At 37.9% G+C, this 23,473-nt stretch overlaps 1 protein-coding gene across 1 annotated transcript in view; it reads right to left on the bottom strand.

Moving 5' to 3' along the window:
* Positions 1–11,679: 11,679 nt before the first annotated feature.
* LOC121371860 (epithelial cell-transforming sequence 2 oncogene-like) overlaps positions 11,680–23,473 on the bottom strand; it is a 37,105-nt gene continuing 25,311 nt past the window's right edge. The window contains exons 7-8 of the mRNA XM_041498068.1: positions 23,204–23,376; positions 11,680–16,617 (exon numbers count right to left, since the gene is read on the bottom strand). Coding sequence (XP_041354002.1) covers positions 16,490–16,617; positions 23,204–23,376 — 301 coding nt within the window. The 3' untranslated portion in view covers positions 11,680–16,489. The remainder of the gene's footprint in view (positions 16,618–23,203; positions 23,377–23,473) is intronic.

Below are 23,473 nucleotides of genomic sequence, written 5' to 3'. Positions count from 1 at the left end.
CTCGGTGAACCCATTCTGTGGTCCTGACCCTCGTCCCCCAGTCCATAATAGTGCCACACGACTGACATACTATAAACGCCCTAGTATATGCTATCCTGTTCATGGAAAAGTACATATAAAGATTCCAATGTGTTAATGGAAAACAAATGTAGCGGGTTTCCTCCGAAGCTTGTGTCACAGTTACAAAATGTTGGACATCTGATATCTAGTGGTGTCATTAAACAAAACAAACCTTTTTTTTTTTTTTTTTATCACGGACTATGACTGCATAACCACTACAGTTATAGTCCAATAGGTTTGCACAGATTACGGGCTGTTTGTATTCGCACCGTACAGTCTGAAGTCCCCTCTCATCCTGTGATGGAATTCAATCGTCAATGCATTAATATCAACCAGCTGAGCTCCGTTTTACGAAGCGATCGTAGCGCTAAGATTACATTAAGTGCACAAGGTAGCTATGCACATGTGATCTTAGCGCTAAGCGCGTTTAGTATAACGGGGCCCAGACCTTGACGTCCACATACCGGCCTCGGTGGCGTCGTGGCAGGCCATCGCTCTACAGGCTGGTAGGTACTGGGTTCGGATCCCAGTCGAGGCATGGGATTTTTAATCCAGATACCGACTCCAAACCCTGAGTGAGTGCTCCGCAAGGCTCAATGGGTAGGTGTAAACCACTTGCACCGACCAGTGATCCATAACTGGTTCAACAAAGGCCATGGTTTGTGCTATCCTGCCTGTGGGAAGCGCAAATAAAAGATCCCTTGCTGCCTGTCGTAAAAAGAGTAGCCTATGTGGCGACAGCGGGTTTCCTCTAAAAACAGTGTCAGAATGACCATATGTTTGACGTCCAATAGCCGATGATAAGATAAAAAAATCAATGTGCTCTAGCGGCGTCGTTAAATAAAACAAACTTTACTTTGACGTCCACATGGTTAAGATCTGACAAGGGCCAACGTAATTTTGTGTCTAGGTGTTGTTTCACCTCCGGTTCCGCTATATATATATTTGGCAGAAGTCATCCAAACCGTGACGAATCCTGCGGACCGAAGAGCAACCTGCCACCCCTCTCCCCCCACCCTCAGTTTGCACGTGCAACATACGTACACTGACATACATGTTCATTTTCATTTATGAGTTACTGTTCAAACACGCTGACCTAGACAGACACCTCAGCTATATTAATACCAAACTGATACATTGATTTTAAACCGAGTGTTTGACAGCACACATTCTTAATTACAGTTAACAGGGCATCACGTTTTGTGGCTGGCTCGGTGGTCGAGTGGTTAAGTTGGCGGACTGTCAAATGCCACGTGAAACGGTGCAGTGGGTTCGACTCCTTCCAACTGACACTTTGTGTGTTTAAATATGAATTGTTAATGGTATAGTGGTTAGTGAGTGAAAAGACGACGTAGTGGTCGTAACCACCTAACTCACTGTCCAGTCTCTGTGAAGCCGTGTCGGATACGATGCAGCACGTACCCTGATGTCTAACCGCCTCGACCCCTAGACTGGTCTACACGTTGTCTGCCTAATTAAGTATTTAACCGACAAACGCTGTATTGAACTGTTTCTCTGTTTTCGTCAGTAGTAGTTCGGTTACGTCACCACAGCGTCTCGCAATGTCGCTAACTCCTCGAGATATTCCACGTAAACAACGTGGAGTCGGGCAAACTTCCAACTTCTTCACAGAAACGCGGTCAGATGTCGCGAAAGGCTAGCCGCGTGAAGTCCATTGATTTAATCTGTCCAGTGCTGTGCACATGACGCACGTCATCTGGTAGTGAAGGCCTAAGCCAGAAACAGGCAACTTGAACAAGTAGTACCAATATATAGGAAATAGTCGCGTTTCTTGTAGGGTTCAGTATACTAGTATATACTCACGGAAACACGTTTCTGTACATGCATTGCACAAAATATATATTTAACGGTATAGAAGGAAAAATTAAATCGTTTTGAAGAAATTATTTAGTTGTCATTAGTAAACACTATAAGACGAGGCGCGGGTGCAGTAGGAGGGGGGGGGGGGGGGGCAATAGTTTCGTTTTTTCTCAATGTATTTTCTGGGGGAGCTTGACTCTATCCCCTCATAAACTTTGATGAGAAAGTCCCCAGCTAAAATTCGTACAGACGCGCCAGCGATTTGGACGACTATGATCTGGCCACACAAATCACAAAATTCAACCACTTACAATCTTCACAGCTGGTTTTACTTTCATTAATGAATAATTAACTTTTCTTTATATTCATTACAGTTTAAAGCCATCTCATAATTTGTCCTGCCGTAGCAACGCGAGTTTGTTCTTCCCTCGATGAACGTAAACAATACGTCGTAAGGGAACGTTATAAATGATGAAATCCAATGAAACCAGTTTAATCAGAAACACATGGTCTGTATACATGTTGTTCCACGTGTATTAATACATACAGGTGCAATCAAAGTATAACAATGAGGGGCCTGGAAAATGTCAGTGCTCTCCAAATCTTGTTTAGAACTATATTTCTACACAATAATTAGATATTTTGCACCATGCATCTTCCCTTTTTACTTTCCTGCATCTGTCTCGTTCACCGGCCTCGGTGGCGTCGTGGTTAGGCTGGTAGGTACTGGGTTCGGATCCCAGTCGAGGCATGGGATTTTTAATCCATATACCGACTCCAAACCCTGAGTGAGCGCTCCGCAAGGCTCAATGGGTAGGTGTAAACCACTTCCACCGACCAGTGATCCATAACTGGTTCAACAAAGGCCATGGTTTGTGCTATCCTGCCTGTGGGAAGCGCAAATAAAAGACCCCTTGCTGCCTGTCGTAAAAAGAGTAGCCTATGCGGCGACAGCGGGTTTCCTCTAAAAACAACTGTCAGAATGACCATATGCTTGACGTCCAATAGCCGATGATAAGATAAAAAATCAATGTGCTCTAGTGGTGTCGTTAAATGATACAAACTTTACAAACTTTACTGTCTCGTTCAATTTGTAATCTGCGTGCACACATGCGAAATGTTCGTATTGCTCTTATAAAATGGTATTTGTGTTACGGGGTTAAACTATATGGATTTAGATGTTTGTTACATATTCTTTCTTTTTTTTCCATTCCATGATGGTTTAAAAAAAAAAAAAAAAAAGTTAGATTTGGGTGTTTTTTAATATAAATATATTTTTTCATTTCTTCCAAACTGTTTACGTTCATGTGGTGTTTCATCGAATGGATTTATAATACTATCATTTGTCTGAAACACAGAGTGTACATATCTATGCCAGCTAGTAGTACCTTTTGTGTCAAGTGTTTTGCGACATAGCACATCAGCTAGGAACGAACGACCCAAATGATGCTTTCTAAATGGGCCCAGTATTTAGACACACGGACGTTTATATTGGTTATTAAAGAGTATCGTCCTAATTCTGGCTTATTTAATGTATTTCTCCCAACTTGAAGATTGACTTTGCAGACTTCAATAAGTACCTTTTCAAATGGTTCCGAGACCAAAGAATCCACACACTTGTTGTAGTCATTATGTTTTCCTTGTAGCTCAGTTCCCCAAGTTTCTGAATTATATAATAGTATTGGTTTTAAGAAAGTACCAAATAACTTACTATATATTTGTAGTGGTGTGAAGATCATGCAAAGGAACTTGAAAGCTTTCAAATTTTTGTCGTGGAGATTCTGTTCAAGTTTATGAAAATTTCCATTTGATGTTACAGTGCAGCCTAGAAATGTATATTCATATGTTTGTGGAATCTCATTCATTCCGATTTAAATTCATGTTGCGTAGATGCCGTTCGAGGTTTAACTACTATAAAGTTTTATTTATTTCTGTGAATGGGCATGCGCAAATTGTGACACTAATTCGGTAGTATATTGAGCTAATTTTACAGTGTTTCTGCTCTTTCTGACATAATTACCAAATCATCCACCCAAAGAATATGTGACAGACGTTTCTTTATGAAGTACTACCGGGCCACATGCTTCATTAGTTGAAAGAATATGTGATAGACGTTTCTTTATGAAGTACTACCGGGCCACATGCTTCATTAGTTGAAAGAATATGTGATAGACGTTTCTTTATGAAGTACTACCGGGCCACATGCTTCATTAGTTGAAAGAATATGTGATAGACGTTTCTTTATGAAGTACTACCGGGCCACATGCTTCATGAGTTGAAAGAATATGTGACAGACGTTTCTTTATGAAGTACTACCGGGCCACATGCTTCATGAGTTGAAAGAATATGTGACAGACGTTTCTTTATGAAGTACTACCGGGCCACATGCTTCATGAGTTGAAAGAATATGTGACAGACGTTTCTTTATGAAGTACTACCGGGCCACATGCTTCATTAGTTGAAAGAATATGTGATAGATGTTTCTTTATGAAGTACTACCGGGCCACATGCTTCATTAGTTGAAAAACGTATGTCATTGATAAATAACTTAAACGAGGATGGGCTAAGATTGTCTCCCTGTTTTACGCCTTTTTTGAAGAAAATGTTTTTGTTAATTTGTTATTGACTTTCAAAGATACTTTGAAAACACAACAACGTGAAAACTTTTGTGTGAACGGCTTCGTTGAATTACACAGTTTGCACATGCTTTTGTTTTGTTCATATGAATCTAAAATAAATGACAATCCTTAACAATATTTTTCTTCTCTACATTTAGAAGACAAAGTGTGATGGAATCATTTCGATTCCACCCTGAACAGCTTATTTTGAAATGTTTACCTGTTGACTTTTATTCAAAATTTAAATATAGTTACCTGTTGATATTTAGATAGTGGAAACTTTAATATGCTTGTGATATTTAAATTTTGATATAGTTACCTGTTGATATTTAGATAGTGGAAACTTTAATATGCTTGTGATATTTAAATTTTGATATTTAGATAGTTACTTGTGATATTTAAATTTTAATATAGTTACCTGTTGATATTTAGATAGTGGAAACTTTAATACGCTTGTGATATTTAAATTTTGAACAGCTCTTTACAATGTGTTTTTAATTTTATGAGGGGCGGGACGTAGCTCAGTGGTACAGCGCTCGCTCGATGCGCGGTTGGCGTGGGATCAATCCCTGTCGGTGGATCCATTAGGCTATTTCTCGTTCCAGCCAGTGCACCACGACTGATATATCAAAAGCCGTGGTATGTACTACCCTGTCTGTGGGATGGTACATATACAATATCCCTTGCTGCAAATCGAAAAGAGTAGCCCATGAAGTGGCGACGAGTTTCCTCTCTTAATATATGTGTGGTCCTTAACCATATGTTTGACGCCATATAACCGTAAATAAAATGTGTTGAGTGCGTCGTTAAATAAAAAAGAAAATTCTTTCTTTCTTTCTTTTAATTTTATATTGGTGTTGTTCATCAGTTCATAATTTTACCTTTGTTTGACATCCAACATCCGACGTATTTTTGTGCTGGGGGTGTCGTTAAACATTCATTCATCATGATGATGAGGAACTCTCCCCCCCCCCCCCCTCCCCACCCCAAGTCCAGAAGAAAATCCTCAAATTCGGGCAAATGGGTTTTTTTTTAAATTCGGGAAAAATGTGCTGCCCTGAACACTTTTCACCATGTATTTTCATAATCCTACCCACAATATTAGTTGTAATCCATGTAAAACTGCATGGCGATTTGTTTGCAACCCTATAAAGTTGTTTGGCAGTAATGCTAATATGACGTTGTAATCCAGATTCGGGCACTTTTGCACTCAACCCCCACCTCCAAAAATGGGAACCCGTACGCCATTGTGTGTCTGTGCATATAAAATGCATCCTGAATCAACCGTTTATACTCATTAGAAAGCCTTTACTTCTACGAAAAGGAAATCAGGAAATGTTGGGGAACAAAAATAACAGTGAAAAAATAAAATAAAGAAGTGCATTTGATTCTGAAAAACATTGGTAAAGTGCTCGCCTGATGCGCGGTCGGTCTGAGAGCAATCCCGTCCGTGGGCCCATTGGCTTATTTCTTGTTCCAACCAGTGCTCCACGACTGGTAATCAAAGACCGTGGTATGTGTTATCCTGTTTGTTGTATAATGCATATAAATGCTACTAATGAAAATAATGTTGCGGGTTTCCTCTCTAAGACTATACGTGAAAATTACAAAACTTTTGACAAGCCGCTGATTAATAAATCAATGTGCTCTAGTGGTGTCATTACACAAAACAAGTTAATGTTTTCTAACACGTTAGGGTAGGACAAAGTCCAGTGATAAAGCGCTTATTTGATGCGCAGTCGGTGTGGGGTCGATCCCCGTGGACGGGCCCATTGGGCTATTTAAGACAGGTGTAACAAATTCGATGAAATTTGCTATCCTGTTAGTGGGATGCTGCATATAAAAAAAATCACTTGTTGCTAATCGGTTTCCTCTCTCATTATCTGTGTGATTACTGAGATGTGATAGCAGAACAGAGCGATCGCCTGATGTGCGATATGTCGTTATATCTACCCTACCAAAGAGTAATGTTGATATCTATGGATGAACCTATATAAACATTTCGTTATATCTACCCTACCAAAGAGTAATGTTGATATCTATGGATGAAGCTATATAAACATTTCGTTATATCTACCCTACCAAAGAGTAATGTTGATATCTATGGATGAAGCTATATAAACATTTCGTTATATCTACCCTACCAAAGAGTAATGTTGATATCTATGGATGAAGCTATATAAACATTTCGTTAGATCTACCCTACCAAAGAGTAAAGTTGATATCTATGGATGAAGCTATATAAACATTTCGTTAGATCTACCCTACCAAAGAGTAATGTTGATATCTATGGATGAAGCTATATAAACATTTCGTTATATCTACCCTACCAAAGAGTAATGTTGATATCTATGGATGAAGCTATATAAACATTTCGTTATATCTACCCTACCAAAGAGTAATGTTGATATCTATGGACGAAGCTATATAAACATTTCGTTAGATCTACCCTACCAAAGAGTAATGTTGATATCTATGGACGAAGCTATATAAACATTTCGTTATATCTACCCTACCAAAGAGTAATGTTGATATCTATGGACGAAGCTATATAAACATTTCGTTAAATGGATGAACCTATTTAAACATTTAAGAAGTTAACATTATGTATTGCAGTATGTTTATTTGTGATAGCCAAGACTGGACTCACGATGAAAGCTGAGAAAGAGGTAATCCGTGGATACACTGAACTCATCCCACAGATGGACGGAGAACAACCCGAGGGTAAAGCAACAGTGCAGTGATCCAGTGCAGCGATCTTGTGGTCCGCAGATGGACGGAGAACAACCCGAGGGCACAGCAACAGTGCAGCGATCTAGTGGTCCGCAGATGGACGGAGAACAACCCGAGGGTACAGCAACAGTGCAGCGATCTAGTGGTCCGCAGATGGACGGAGAACAACCCGAGGGTACAGCAACAGTGCAGCGATCTAGTGGTCCGCAGATGGACGGAGAACAACCCGAGGGTAAAGCAACAGTGCAGTGATCCAGTGCAGCGATCTAGTGGTCCGCAGATGGACGGAGAACAACCCGAGGGTACAGCAACAGTGCAGCGATCTAGTGGTCCGCAGATGGACGGAGAACAACCCGAGGGTACAGCAACAGTGCAGCGATCTAGTGGTCCGCAGATGGACGGAGAACAACCCGAGGGTACAGCAACAGTGCAGCGATCTAGTGGTCCGCAGATGACGTTAGTCTACGATTAGCTTATCTTACCGATAGATGGCATTCTAACATGCCAGTGGCTAACTGGGGAATCTTTCCAAAGTGTGTAACTGCATTTTTTTTATCATTTCTTAAAGTAATTTGGACAGTGTAGTTACAAAGTGTGATGGTTATTGGTCTATTGGAAGTGTTCACTGCACCTGCAGACAAACGAGATCGAATGTCTGACTAATACTTACTAAAACGAATTCACAAACTGCCACACTAAGAGCAAAAAAACAAAAAACCCAACCAGACAACGAGAGGTAGGACCTGGGTTCGGGAGGAGGGGGGGAGGGCTATTTGACCCATAAACTAAAAGAGGTGCTCATTTTAGACACTGTACATTTTGGTCCGAGATGTTTGAAGTGGTAGGAGAGAGAGAGAGAGAGAGAGAGAGAGAGAGAGAGAGAGAGAGAGAGAGAGAGAGAGAGAGAGAGAGAGAGAGAGAGAGAGAGAGAGAGAGAGACACACACACACACACAGACAGCTCATACAAGTGCACACGCGCGTACACACACACACACACATACACATTATAAGTGCATCACGTCACAAACTGTTCACAACATTGTGTGTTCGGTGTATCTGTAAATCCACTGTACGTGACATAGTGAATTCATCTCTTCCTCCCCGCTGTCTGTGGTATTAAGCTACTACTCTGTGGAATCAATCAGCATGCAAGTGAAGATGTAAATATGAATGACTTTCCTTCGGTTTTTCTCGTCCGGGAACGAATCATTTTAAATCGACGTCGTCTTCAGTTTCTGGGCTTCTTTTACAGTCTACTAGTATCTACCTGTTTTAACTTTAATAGTTTAACTGATAAGCTCAACGTTTCTATAAGAAATACGTATTTGTTATCACTGTACTTATTCCAATGAGCTCTGTCCGGTGATAGTTGTCATTTAGTAAACTAGTCTTGGAGTGGCAGTCTTCTTTTTGGCGGCGAAAGAGGGATACAATATCCAGTAAAGAATCTCCCCAGGAGTGGCTGTCCTCCTATAGACGAGACACTAGATAGATTCACGGAATCAACCAGTAAAGAATCTCCCCAGGAGTGGCTGTCCTCCTATAGACGAGACACTAGATAGATTCACGGAATCAACCAGTAAAGAATCTCCCCAGGAGTGGCTGTCCTCCTATAGACGAGACACTAGATAGATTCACGGAATCAACCAGTAAAGAATCTCCCCAGGAGTGGCTGTCCTCCTATAGACGAGACACTAGATAGATTCACGGAATCAACCAGTAAAGAATCTCCCCAGGAGTGGCTGTCCTCCTATAGACGAGACACTAGATAGATTCACGGAATCAACCAGTAAAGAATCTCCCCAGGAGTGGCTGTCCTCCTATAGACGAGACACTAGATAGATTCACGGAATCAACCAGTAAAGAATCTCCCCAGGAGTGGCTGTCCTGCTATAGACGAGACACTAGATAGATTCACGGAATCAACCAGTAAAGAATCTCCCCAGGAGTGGCTGTCCTCCTATAGACGAGACACTAGCTAGATTCACGGAATCAACCAGTAAAGAATCTCCCCAGGAGTGGCTGTCCTCCTATAGACGAGACACTAGATAGATTCACGGAATCAACCAGTAAAGAATCTCCCCAGGAGTGGCTGTCCTCCTATAGACGAGACACTAGATAGATTCACGGAATCAACCAGTAAAGAATCTCCCCAGGAGTGGCTGTCCTCCTATAGACGAGACACTAGATAGATTCACGGAATCAACCACTATTTTACGCCCAAGTTACGAGGGGGTTCATGAGTATGCTACCACAGAAAAGTTTGATAACTAGATGTCATGAAATACAAGTTCCTGCCTTCTGCAAGTACAATTCATAATGACAAATGCAGCACATTTCAAATGCATTTACCCCCAGAACGATTTAAATTTAAAAAAAAAAGATTACTTACAATCAACAACTATACTATCCTATCAAATAATTCGTTACAATTACAATCGCATATATCATGAACATTATTATATTTATTTTGTTTAAAATGAGAAATTGTCCATGTATTATTTTCAAGTTACTATGCATGGCACTGTATTACTACATGATTTAGCTGGACTGGTTGGACTCCCTTGCTTCTTTTCTTTTTGTCCACTCCCTTGTCAGCGTTTGCAATATTTCAGATGAGATCGGGCCGGAACACAATTCTCTGGACACGTTTTAAAAACCAGTTATAGTGAAATGCAATTCCCTGCATTCTACCAAGTAAAATTCGACCCGACAAATGTTGGTAAGTGACAATAATATTTATTGATTCAGAATTATTTTTGGAGCTAAAGCAACCCCCTCCTCACCAAGGTTCTTTTGTGCACACCAGACATGCCTGCATTTAATTAGATAAAAAACATACCATCCTAGACACTCCGTTTGCTCAAATGGATAGCACTATGTTTTTTAGATGCATTGCATATAAATAAGTTATATTTTATTGTGAATGGACTCGTTAACCCTCTACTGAATAAAAGGTGTAATGTAAAACATCGATTCACTTCAACACCAAACTAACACAATCTGCCAAACGTCGATTGAAGACCAGTATAGGTAAATTGTTACCGTCACAAATCAGTGGTGGGTTATTTTCAACAAACAGTGCTTGGTCGCCGGCTATAAGACCTTGATTAACAGACTCCTTGTGTTAAGAGAGAACCTCGACAATCGATGCGCAAATCGCCATCAACGACTTGGGATTTACATTTGGCGCGCGAACGTGACTGGCTGCTAATCGACGACTCGCGCCGACTCTGGCGCCGTCCGACAGCGGGCTTTAACGAAGTTAGCGAACCTATCGGGCAACGCTTTCAATTGATTCTACAGTTTGGCCACGTTTGAACCTAATCGGTTATTCAATAAAGAGAGTCATATTGCTAATATTACTGGAATTGTACGTAACTGATGGACGTGTGGAAAATGATCCCATCACCAGTTTCAGTGCCAACTTTCTCCTATAACATATAATCTAAACGACAAAACCGTTCTCCGTAATCAAAACGGTATCTCGATACAAGGCAGATTCGAAAAGAAATTTTGGCAAAATCATGATTGTTTCCACGGATCTCTATGAGCGCTTCGTTATAGGAGGACTGCCACTCTCCATCCACTGGTCATCAAAGGTTGCATTCCTACACGGATCATAAAACGTCGTTAGCACGCGTGCTGCGTGCTTGCTCTGCATTTAAAATTATTAAGCCGACAGTGAATAACGCGGATATTCACAATTTTCCAAAACAGGCAATTCAGTCATAGATTTCAATGTTCCAAGTATTTAGATTTAAAAGTTTTCTTCTTAAAATTAAAATATTACAAACTTTGAGTTGCTCATCCAAATTTATCAAGAACGTACCTGGGGCGTAGGCTAGGGGGTTCGGACGACCACCCCCCCCCCCCCCCCCCCCCCCGCTGAAGCAAATGGTCCGCTTTCAGAACTAAAACATACATGTTTATACATATGGAGTTTCTGGTGGTGCAAAAACAAAATAGAAAAGGTCCACTTTGTTATATTCGAACCCCCCCCCCCCCCTCCCCCCCCGGTCCAGATCACGCTACGCCCCTGCGTACCTTTATTGTTTCACATCAAATTAATTTTGGGTTATTACAAATACCAAATCGACCAGAAATATATATCTTTTGTTGTTGCAGAAATTGACGGTAAAAAAGTTATGATATCCAAAAGCATTTTACATCACTTTATAACAAGGGGCTGGTGGCTTGCAAGCGTTTGCCCCCCTAAGTTAATGTTTGAAATATGTAGTTACAAATCTAAAATGGGAGTATTTTTTCCTACTTCTTTTTGTTTAAAATGACGTAAACACCTACTATTAGGTATAGTATATATGACACATTATTTGAAAAGATTTTCAAATATGACATTTTAAGGACATCTTAATAAGTTAAAAACATACTGACATTTCGGCACTAAAAAGAGCTCAAAATAAAGGACACGAAACAAAAGATGATAAAAAATGAGTAACGTTTTTATTTGACCATTTCACAGTAAATGAACTACATCATCACTTTCATATGATAAATGTAATTTAAAACTACATATGAACATGATAAACTGAACAGGTCAATTCAATAAGGCCCCCAATCCACAGTGCTATATTTTACAGACATGTATTTATTTGTTTTCTTTCTCAATGAAACACATTCTGTACAAGTTACCCAGCTGTGGTCTAAGACTCTTACACATATTCAGACAAGTTTCTACAAAGATTGAAACGCATACAAAACAAAAACAATGGAAAATATGCAGAGATGAGCCCATACTGAGTTGATATTGTTATTTATTACCCTACTGATCAGTCACAGTGGGGAAATAGTTTTCATAATTTCATTGGGGATTTTTTGAACAAAACAATTAATAGATCTTTTATTTTTGACAATTATCTGTGAACATAAATAAAATACAAGTTATAGCAATACTTCAACAGTGTATTAAGTGGTTTACATCATTTCTATATAGGCCTAAATGTAAGGATATTGATAAAGAGTATTAAGAGACAAAAAACCCAGCTATGGTAATAAATGGATTAACAAACACGATACCAGTTATTATAAAATTTATGTACCTCATGAAATAACTTTTAGTTGTCACTCACTAAGCTTGTGACAAAATTATTTCATGAGAGACATAAATAAGTGGTAATCTATATATGACAGGTTTCAATAACAAACTATATCTAAAATGGTTTGGACATGCCACCTTCTTATGTCACCAATTATGATGGCACTGACATGTCCACTCTTTGTGTGTTCATGATGACCAGCCTCGATCATGATGGTGTAGTGACAAAGCCATTGGCCTTAAAGCTAGTAGCTATTAAGGCTGGCACGCACTGGTTCACACCCAGATACTGGCTTTCACCCATAAATAGCTCAACAGGGAGATGTACGGCCACTACACCAACTTCTTCCTCATTAAACAATAATAGCTGGACAGAGAGCCCTGATAGCTGAGGTGTGTGCCCAGGACAGTGTGACTCATAGAAGTGTGATAGAAGCATAAAAATAAGATGAAATGAAAAGATCATGACATAACTGTCTTGAAAGGGATTCATGAGTGTGTCTATCAGTATATTGTTATAGGAACATAAAGGGATTCACGAGTGTGTCTATCAGTATACTGTTATAGGAACATAAAGGGATTCACGAGTGAGTGTGTCTATCAGTATACTGTTATAGGAACATAACTGCCAATGCTATTTGGTGTTTTCATTTCATAATAACTCGTTCAAGACACTACTTAAGGTCCATTCAACCTAGTATTTATAGAATTAAAAACTAAAAACAATATATATATAATAAAGTGAATAGTAAATAAAATATATAAATAAAGGACTAGTAATTATATACATAACTATGGAACAACTGTAGAAAGCAACAGATCATATATAGTCATCAATGATTAACTTAAGACTTACATATCAAATTGTATAATAAACAATAACTGTATAAATGTACAAAAACTGTACAATTAAACAGAATGAAAGTCAAATATTGAACAATTAAGTACAGCATTTTATTTACATACTAAGTATTAAAATTCATGTACATGTATTAATGAAAACACATAATTATAAAGTGTGAAAGGTAAAGACATGAATATGTGTACATATCTGTTGTAAATTGAAGTAATATAATATACAGATAGATATGTGTACATTGAAGTAATATAATATACAGATAGATATGTGTACATTGAAGTAATATAATATACAGATAGATATGTGTACATATCTGTTGTAAATTGAAGTAATATAATATACAGATAGATATGTGTACATATCTGTTATAAATTGAAGTAATATAATATACAGTTAGATATGTATACATATCTGTAGTAAATTGAAGTAATATAATATACAGTTAGATATATGTACATATCTGTTGTAAATTGAAGTAATATAATATACATTTACAATGTATTTAAATTACTAGAGAAAAAAAACATAACCTAAAATAAATGTTTTAAAAATCCCAAGTTGGAACTGACACAAATAACAAAACATGTAATATGTTATCAAATGGGACATTTCAAATCAATAGTCATTTTTCGACTAACCCTTTTGGACCAATTGGTTAACCCACACAGCTGACACACCAAATGGCCAAAGTGATTGTTTTGAATATATGGTTACTTCTAGTTGCTCACAAGCCAAATTTGATAACAAAGCTCTTTAAATCATCTCAAACCCAATCCACTTATGAATGATAATGTTATGATTTTCTTTTTGTTTTGTTTGGATTTTCCCGTTGTTGGAATGAATGAATGAATGACTGTGAAACAACACCCTAGCAAAAAAACCACACACCACCAGTTTTGTAATTTGCCAGTCACCCCATGACTCAGAGAGCATGGGTAACCCCCAATCCCAATATAAAATCTTGGCTAATCCACTAGTGGCCAGGACAAAGTGGTGTAGTTCTGTTTCAATATTATGTAAATGAGTCACACCGAATGCTGTCACAAGAAAACCAGGAGGCACGCAGGCTGTATGACAACTGTTAGTGTTCACAGCTCTCCGGATGATCACCATGTCCACGATTATCTGGTGGAATTAACAAAGTGCAGCAATATGCATTCATCAATGTGCAGGATCAGTCTGAGACAGATCTAGGATTTCATAACCAGTACAAGGAATGTGAAGATTTCAACAATAAACAAACGTGTAACAATTCGTTGTCTGCTAGTATTATATATATTAGCATGTGACACTGAGTGCTTGATATCACAGATACATGTAAATACTTTATATTATATCACAGACGGTGGAATAAATTAACATAATTTAACATAACAAATGTAACACAACAGTAATGAATAAAGTACAAGCTATTTCAATGGCTAAAACAATGTAACAGTATGGTGATGTAAGAGAGAATCACGTTCCACTGAGCACAATCAAACAAGAGAGACTCTGTCCAAGAGATATGTCAACTACCAACTGAGCTATACAGAATAGTTGGCCATTAGATACCATTTATATTACAATGATTTGTTTCAAAAACATATCTAATGAGTGAAAGCAAGTTGTAAGATAACTAGTATCTAATGGATATGAATGTAGTATTCTATTTCCTAAACATCTTCAAAAATCAGCTTTAAAAATAAAGTTACACATCTTTTCCAACTACAGGTAAAACCTATTTACTGTACTCAAACTGCAGTTCATTTATGTGTCACACAGTAATCACTTTCAGGTTACTGGGTAACTTACAGGTCACGGAACAATCAATTTCAGATGACATTATTTTACTGAATGGAATGGCTCTGGTGGCCAGTCACAAATCTCAACAGTTATCTTCAACATGTGGGAGACAATATTTATCTACAACAGGTCACCTCTTACACGGGTGAGAAACAAATGGGGGAATCCCCAGTCTCAACAGTTATGTTTAACATGTGGGAGACAATATTTATCTACAACAGGTCACCTCTTACACGGGTGAGAAACAAATGGGGGAATCCCCAGTCTCAACAGTTATGTTTAACATGTGGGAGACAATATTTATCTACAACAGGTCACCTCTTACACGGGTGAGAAACAAATGGGGGAATTCCCAGTCTCAACAGTTATCTTCAACATGTGGGAGACATATTTATCTACAACAGGTCACCTCTTACACGGGCGAGAAACAAATAGGGGAATCCCCAGTCTCAACAGTTATCTTCAACATGTGGGAGACAATATTTATCGACAACAGGTCACCTCTTACACGGGCGAGCAACAAATGGGGGAATCCCCAGTCTCATCAGTTATCTTCAACGTGGTAGACAATATTTATCTACAACACATCAACTCTTACATGGGCGAGAAACAAATGGGGGAATCCCCAGTCTGCTTTTACTAGTATACCATTTTATAGAACAGTTCTTACAGTCGAACAATATTTCTAATGATTCAAGGCTAGAAGTGTCCACATCCTAATTTGAATATAACAAAATGACAACTCAGTACTGTGTCCTGAACACTAAATCTGTATGTATACTGATCTGCTTATAACAGCAATGTTATTTACTTTGCAGCCTAAACATTACACATTCTTTTACAAAAATGATGTATTTCTTTACAAAAAACTCCTGTGAATCACAGTTAACTGCAATGAAAACATTCTCAAATGTAAAAAAAAATAAAAAATAAAATAATAAAACAGGAGAAAAGGACAGAATATTAGACAATGTGAAAAAGTATTGATACATTTGAATAAAGAAAGAAAATCCTGTATAGTAAAGTCCATGTAATGTGGACACATCTGTTTGATTTATGTGATACAGTACAGATAGAAAATCTATGTGAAATGTTTGATCTATGTGATATAATACAGATAGAAAGTCTACATGTATGTGAAATGTTTGATCTATGTGATACAGTACAGATAGAAAGTCTGCGTGAAGTGTTTGATCTATGTGATACAGTACAGATAGAAAGTCTGTGTGATATGGAGACATCTGTTTGATCTATGTGATACAGTACAGATAGAAAGTCTATGTGAAATTTTTGATCTGTGATACAGTACAGATAGAAAGTCTATGTGGAGTGTTTGATCTATGTGATACAGTACAGATAGAAAGTCCATGTGATATGGAGACATCTGTTTGATCTATGTGATACAGTACAGACAGAAAGTCTATGTGAAGTTTTTGATCTATGTGATACAGTACAGATAGAAAGTCTGTGTGATATGGTGACATCTGTTTGATCTGTGTGTACTCGGACAGTACTACCTCCAACCGACAGGCGAACAATACCAGACTCTCCTCTACTACCCAACAACCACTCCACGGATGGTCTGCTCCATAACACTAATCCAGTTTAGTTTCTGCTCGGGTGTCTCTGTTGAGCAAACCCATTCTCTTTTTGGAGTCTCCATCCTGAATGCATTTTTCACATCTGAAAACCAATTACAATATTATATAGTATTTACACAATTTGATGACAGAAACTAAAGTGTAGGACAAAGTGAGACAAATACAGTGATTCATATCTTGCTTTCTATAAAGTTTTCTTATATAAAAATGCTTTCACCTTGGGCTCTATGTAATATTTGGATATGGATGCCTTCTATCATATTACCAATGATAATTTTACTATTTCTTACCAGGTTAGGAGGGCAACCATAACACTTGTTATCATTGTCATGGTAAAATTCAAATCCTGTACTTCTTATAGAAATATATATCTACTCACTTCTAACAGACATTTAGACATATACTCACTTCACATACATTATAGACATTAACACATTTATTCACTCCACATAGACATTTACACATCTACTCACTGGTCATAGATATTTAAACATCTACTCACCTTTTACAAATATTTACACATCTACTCACATATAGTTACACGTCTACTCACTTCTCATAGACATTCACACATCTACTCACTTGTCATAGATATTAACACATCTACTCATTTCTCAGACGGTAATACATCTACTTGCTTCTCACAGACATTTACACATCTACCGACTTGTCATAGACATTAACACATCTACTCGCTTCTCACAGACTTTTACACATCTACCGACTTGTCATAGACATTAACACATCTACTCGCTTCTCACAGACATTTACACATCTACTCACTTCTCACAGACATTAACGCATCTACTCGCTTCTCACAGACATTAACACATCTACTCACTTGTCATAGACATTAACACATCTACTCACTTCTGACAGACATTAACACACCTACTCGCTTCTCACAGGCATTAACACATCTACTCACTTCTCATAGACATTAACACATCTACTCACTTCTCACATATTGACACATCTACTCACTTCTCACATATTGACACATCTAATCACTTCTGACAGACATTAACACATCTACTCACTTCTCATAGACATTAACACATCTACTCACTTCTCAGAGACATTAACACATCTACTCACTTCTCACAGACATTAACACATCTACTCGGTTCTCAGAGACATTAACACATCTACTGACTTCTCAGAGACATTAACACATCTACTCGCTTCTCAGACATTAACACATCTACTTGTTTGTCACAGACATTAACACATCTACTGACTTGTCATAGACATTAACACATCTACTCACTTCTGACAGACATTAACACACCTTCTCGCTTCTCACAGACATTAACACATCTACTCACTTCTCATAGACATTAACACATCTACTCACTTCTCACACATTGACACATCTACTCACTTCTCACAGACATTAGCACATCTACTCATTTCTCAGAGACATTAACACATCTACTGACTTCTCAGAGACATTAACACATCTACTCGCTTCTCAGACATTAACACATCTACTTGTTTCTCACAGACATTAACACATCTACTGACTTGTCATAGACATTAACACATCTACTCACTTCTGACAGACATTAACACACCTACTCGCTTCTCGCATGCATTAACACATCTACTCACTTCTCATAGACATTAACACATCTACTCACTTCTCACATATTGACACATCTAATCACTTCTGACAGGCATTAACACATCTACTCACTTCTCATAGACATTAACACATCTACTCACTTCTCAGAGACATTAACACATCTACTCACTTCTCACAGACATTAACACATCTACTCGGTTCTCAGAGACATTAACACATCTACTGACTTCTCAGAGACATTAACACATCTACTCGCTTCTCAGACATTAACACATCTACTTGTTTGTCACAGACATTAACACATCTACTGACTTGTCATAGACATTAACACATCTACTCACTTCTGACAGACATTAACACACCTTCTCGCTTCTCACAGACATTAACACATCTACTCACTTCTCATAGACATTAACACATCTACTCACTTCTCACACATTGACACATCTACTCACTTCTCACAGACATTAACACATCTACTCATTTCTCAGAGACATTAACACATCTACTGACTTCTCAGAGACATTAACACATCTACTCGCTTCTCAGACATTAACACATCTACTTGTTTCTCACAGACATTAACACATCTACTGACTTGTCATAGACATTAACACATCTACTCACTTCTGACAGACATTAACACACCTACTCGCTTCTCACAGGCATTAACACATCTACTCACTTCTCATTGACATTTACACAGTTACCTCTCTGTTATTTACATTACATTCAATTAAGTAGATATCTCTTACTACACATCAAATGTATACTTTTCGTATTACACATCAAGCAGATAATTGGTTTCTTTTCCTACACATCAAAATGACATTACAAACAAGAATACATTTAGCTTCCTTATTGTGAGTTTGATCACCCTGACTCCCTAGCTTAGCTGACAGAAGAAAGACTGAAAGACAATCCTGCCCACTACAGTTGAATTATTTCTGAGATACTTTGAAAGAGAAAGGCCAAAAAGAAAGCCAATAGATGGAGAAAACATCAACTTGAGCCTGCAAGTGGACAGCAAGAGTTGACCGACAAAGGGAAAATCAATACACTCTTCTCTTGAGATTCTATTTTCAGAAACAATAAAAGCTGAGAAAAACTTGGTCATGTTGATATTATTATTAATAAATCTCAAGTCTAAAATACTCGTAACAAGCTAATAGGTCATAAGAAGACTTCCTTCAACAACAAGGATACATCATTTTATAGAAACACATTAAATCAACTCTATTTTAATAAAACTCTACAATAATGTTATAAACAGAAAAACAACAATTTATGATTTATGTGTTTTTTGTTTTGGACATGCTGAAACTACATGTTCAAACATTTACGAGACTAAAATAGCTCATCGTCTACGAATGTGGACATTTAAGAGACTAAAATAGCTCATCGTCTACGAATGTGGACATTTAACACAGATTGGTTTAAAGCACTTATTGATTGCAGCAAAGAAACCCTGCAAAACATAAGAAATGTTGAAAATATCCGAACAGCTGACAAGTATCTAACACAGAAATAGCAACATAGCATCTACACCATGAAGGAAACCTTCTACTGCTTTTGAAGTGTAGCTAATTCAAAAAAAAAATTTAAAAAATCAAAAAAATCAAGCAATATTATAAGTTGATATAGACTGTAAAAAAATCATTACTTTTAGAAGACAAACTTTAACTGTATCACAGCATAACTCGTTGGATCTATGTCAATTATCTTGCAATATATTTGTTTTGTCCTTCATATAATGAACATTTTAAAAATGAGAAATGTCCAAAATGTCTATTAGTTTGTGAAGACTGCCAGTATGTGCCTGTACAGAGATTCAGATTTATCCAACCAAAACTCTAGGAGGAAGAAGAAGGAAATGTTTTATTCAGTGACACACTCAGCACATTTTATTTACAGTTATATGGTGTCAGACATAGGGTTAAGGACCACACAGATATTGAGAGACGAAACCCGCTGTCACCACTTCATGGGCTACTCTTTTCGATTAGCCGCAAGGGATCTTTTATATATACCATCCCACAGACAGGATAGTACATACCATGACCTTTGTTACCCCAGTTGTGGAGCAGTGGCTGCAATGAGAAATAGCCCAATGGGCCCACCGATGGGAATCAAACTCTAGGAGAAGATAGACTTTAAAATTTTCAATGTTAATTTTCTATTAATTGTTTCTAAAATGTAAAAAAAATTCATAAATTCCAAATTTCCAAATTAGTTTGTGAAACATGCCCCAGGGAATCACTGAACCAAGTTTTAGAACTATCCTATAGAAGATAACCTTTAAAATTTTAAATTGTTAAATTTATATTTTATTTACATTTAAGAAATTTAATAAAAAATTCAAACATTCAAAATGTCCACAATAGCTCCCTATTAGTTTGTGGAGATTGCTCCCCCGGTGATCATTGTTTGAGAACAATGTAATCAAAACTCTAGAAGAGGATAGACTAAAGCCTATATCACATTATATGATGCGACCCAACTCAACTCAACAGTTGAGTCACGTCGTGTAGTGTGTATTGAAAAATCAGCCATCGGCGACTGATTTTCAGTCGGCCCGACTGCATTTGACACGACCGAACATGTTCAGTCGCAGACGACGGCCGTCGTATAGTGTGAACGGGTCTACGACGCGACGCGACTGTCGCGTCGTGTAGTGTGAACGGTTTACACGACGCTATACAACTGATGTCTACTGGTATCCAATGGAATGTCTACATTTCATCATGTGACATAAAAGTTACAATGGCGGAATTATTCTGGACAGAGGAATAGACCCCTTCGCAGTCACCACCGTAGCGCCACCTGCATAACTATGAAAACAGGCTGGGCGATGTAAACAAACGATTTTTGCCATTGATTAACATGGTATGTGAGATTTTTTTTCTTCTGAAATGAAGAACACAATTCAGAATGGTTCGCAACATTTGTTCTGTCTTTAACTGTGGTCACCAGAGGAGTCGTAGAGTGAACTGTACTGCTTTTTATACATTTTCTAAAGATATAACATTTTAGCCATATTGAAGCTGGTATTTACGCTGTGTTGATCAGTATTATTAAAACATTATTTTAAGTGTCCATGGAAACCATAACGGAATTCTGATAAATATAAATATCATGTTGTCGTCATTTTTCGAAACCATCACATTTGAAAAGAAGATGTTATAGGTGCAGAACGCGGGAGGGGGCGGGACCCATGCCTCTTGCCCGCATTTCCCCTGTTATTGTTCTCTGGCTGAGAATGCTGTGCTAGAACGCCTGAAAGTCAAACTTTTGTTGAGGGAGCATACCTCAAATTCTCCTCTGACCCTGAGTGGAACCTTTTTATTCCAGAGCATTGCTAATAAACAGAAAGCATTTGAACAGAAAGCATACCGTAAGTCATGTTACTAGACAATTTAGTGTGTGTGTGGTGGGGGTTTTTTTTTTTTAATTTGTGTTTTGTTTTGTTGTCTTTTGGGGTTTTTTCCTTCTTTTTCTTATCTTTTTTGCTACTTTTCTGTTTGGAATTTTGTGTGTTGTGTGTGTGTGTGTGTGCGTGGGGGTAACCTATTTGTGATAAGTATGCATATGGCAAACACCCAGTTATACTTACCGGTAAATACTAACTCGTTACTAATTCCGTAGTCTCATCTCTCAGATTAAGTGGACCCTCGTACAATGGTCCGTTCATGAATTAGGCTAAGTAACATTCTAGTGGGGAGGGGAAGGGATTTCATGGAGGTGTTACGAAACATGGGAATGGAGGAGGTGTTTGTCATGAGTTATATATCATGTTTTAAAAATAATTTTATCATATTTATTTATAAATTAAAATGCAGCTAATCATTGCTGTTGTGTTTTTTAACTGATGATTTTCTATCCAGTGGTATTATTACCAAACAGACATAAATAAAAAATCTTATAATATTAGTCAATATGTCTTTTGGGAGAGGTTATGCATTTAATGTTACATAATTTTCGAGTAGTGGTCTATGCGTTACAGAAGGTCACACGATTATGGGAGGAGGTCGTCTGAAAAGGAGCTTTTAAAATACTTTTTCCTACTAGTGAACAGTTGGGGGTTCTTATTACTTGGATAGATCTCGAGTGGTGAATTTAAAGCATTTTGAAAGTATTGTCTCATGAATGAAAGACCTCACTGGTCAGCATGATCAGAAGAAAATTAGTCCTGTCGGAAGGTGCCAACAATTGGATGTTCCAGTAATGTATTAACTGTCCCTCGTATTATTTTCAGATTCCTGCCATTCACTTAAGGTGCCTGTGACTGACTCTCCCCCTCCCTCCCCTCTCTCTGTCTCTCTCTCTCTCGCACACAATGTAAATTGTACATTATTTCGATTTGAAACAGATACAGGTACGTGTGTGAATGAATTGTCGCTGGGGACAGGCATCAATAATGTATAACAAAACACCATTCACAAGTACCATGTCACTTTAGACGATGTCGTTTTAACATCATAATGTCAACTACGGCAGTCCGAGCTCTTCAATGTCTTGTTGGACTCATCTTAGATTTTTAAAAGAGGGGTAATTAACAAGACTTTTTTTTCAGTTGAGTCGAGTCGCGTCGTATAGTGTGAACGGATTTCAGACACGACCGATTGGTCAGCGACGCGACGATCCAGTTGAGTCGCGTCGTATAATGTGATCTAGGCTTAACACAAATTTGTAACAATACATTTTTGAAAGACCTTTCTATTAGTTTGTGAAGACTCCCCCACCCCCCATGGTCATTGTTTGAGAACAATGTAATCAAAACTCTAGGAGAGGATAGACTAACACAAATTTATAACTTAATAAATTTTTGAAAGACCTTTCTATTAGTTTGTGAAGACTCCCCCCCCCCCCCCCCCCCCCCCCCCACACATGGTCATTGTTTGAGAACAATCTATTAGTTTGTTAAGACTGGCCGATGATTATTGTACCAAGTTCCAGAAAAATCCAATTAAAACTATAATATAGACTTTAAAATGTTCAATGTTAAATTTCTATTTAAATTAAACAAATTAAATAAAAATTCACAAATTAAACATCTCTGAAATATTTCTCCACTACTCACATTTTGAGTCTGGGATGTCGGAGATAACAAGTCTTGCCAGGCCGACACTCGCTTCAAACTTGTAGAGGCTTTCCACCGCTCGGCTGAAGGGTATGTGTTTCGACGTCCTGCGCGTGATCAGGAGAGCATCATTGAAGAGAAACATTCCAAACATTCCAATGTGTTGGTACACCCTGAAAATAACAAACATTCTGATGTGTTGGTACATCCTGAAAATAACAAACATTCTGTGTTGGTACATCCTGAAAATAAACATTCTGATGTGTTGGT

Source organism: Gigantopelta aegis, chromosome 4 (assembly GCF_016097555.1).
Source record: "Gigantopelta aegis isolate Gae_Host chromosome 4, Gae_host_genome, whole genome shotgun sequence".
In the NCBI taxonomy this organism is placed as follows: Eukaryota; Metazoa; Mollusca; class Gastropoda; order Neomphalida; family Peltospiridae; genus Gigantopelta; species Gigantopelta aegis.
Note: the sequence above shows the minus strand (reverse complement) of the source record. Positions and strands in the feature narration are given on the sequence as shown.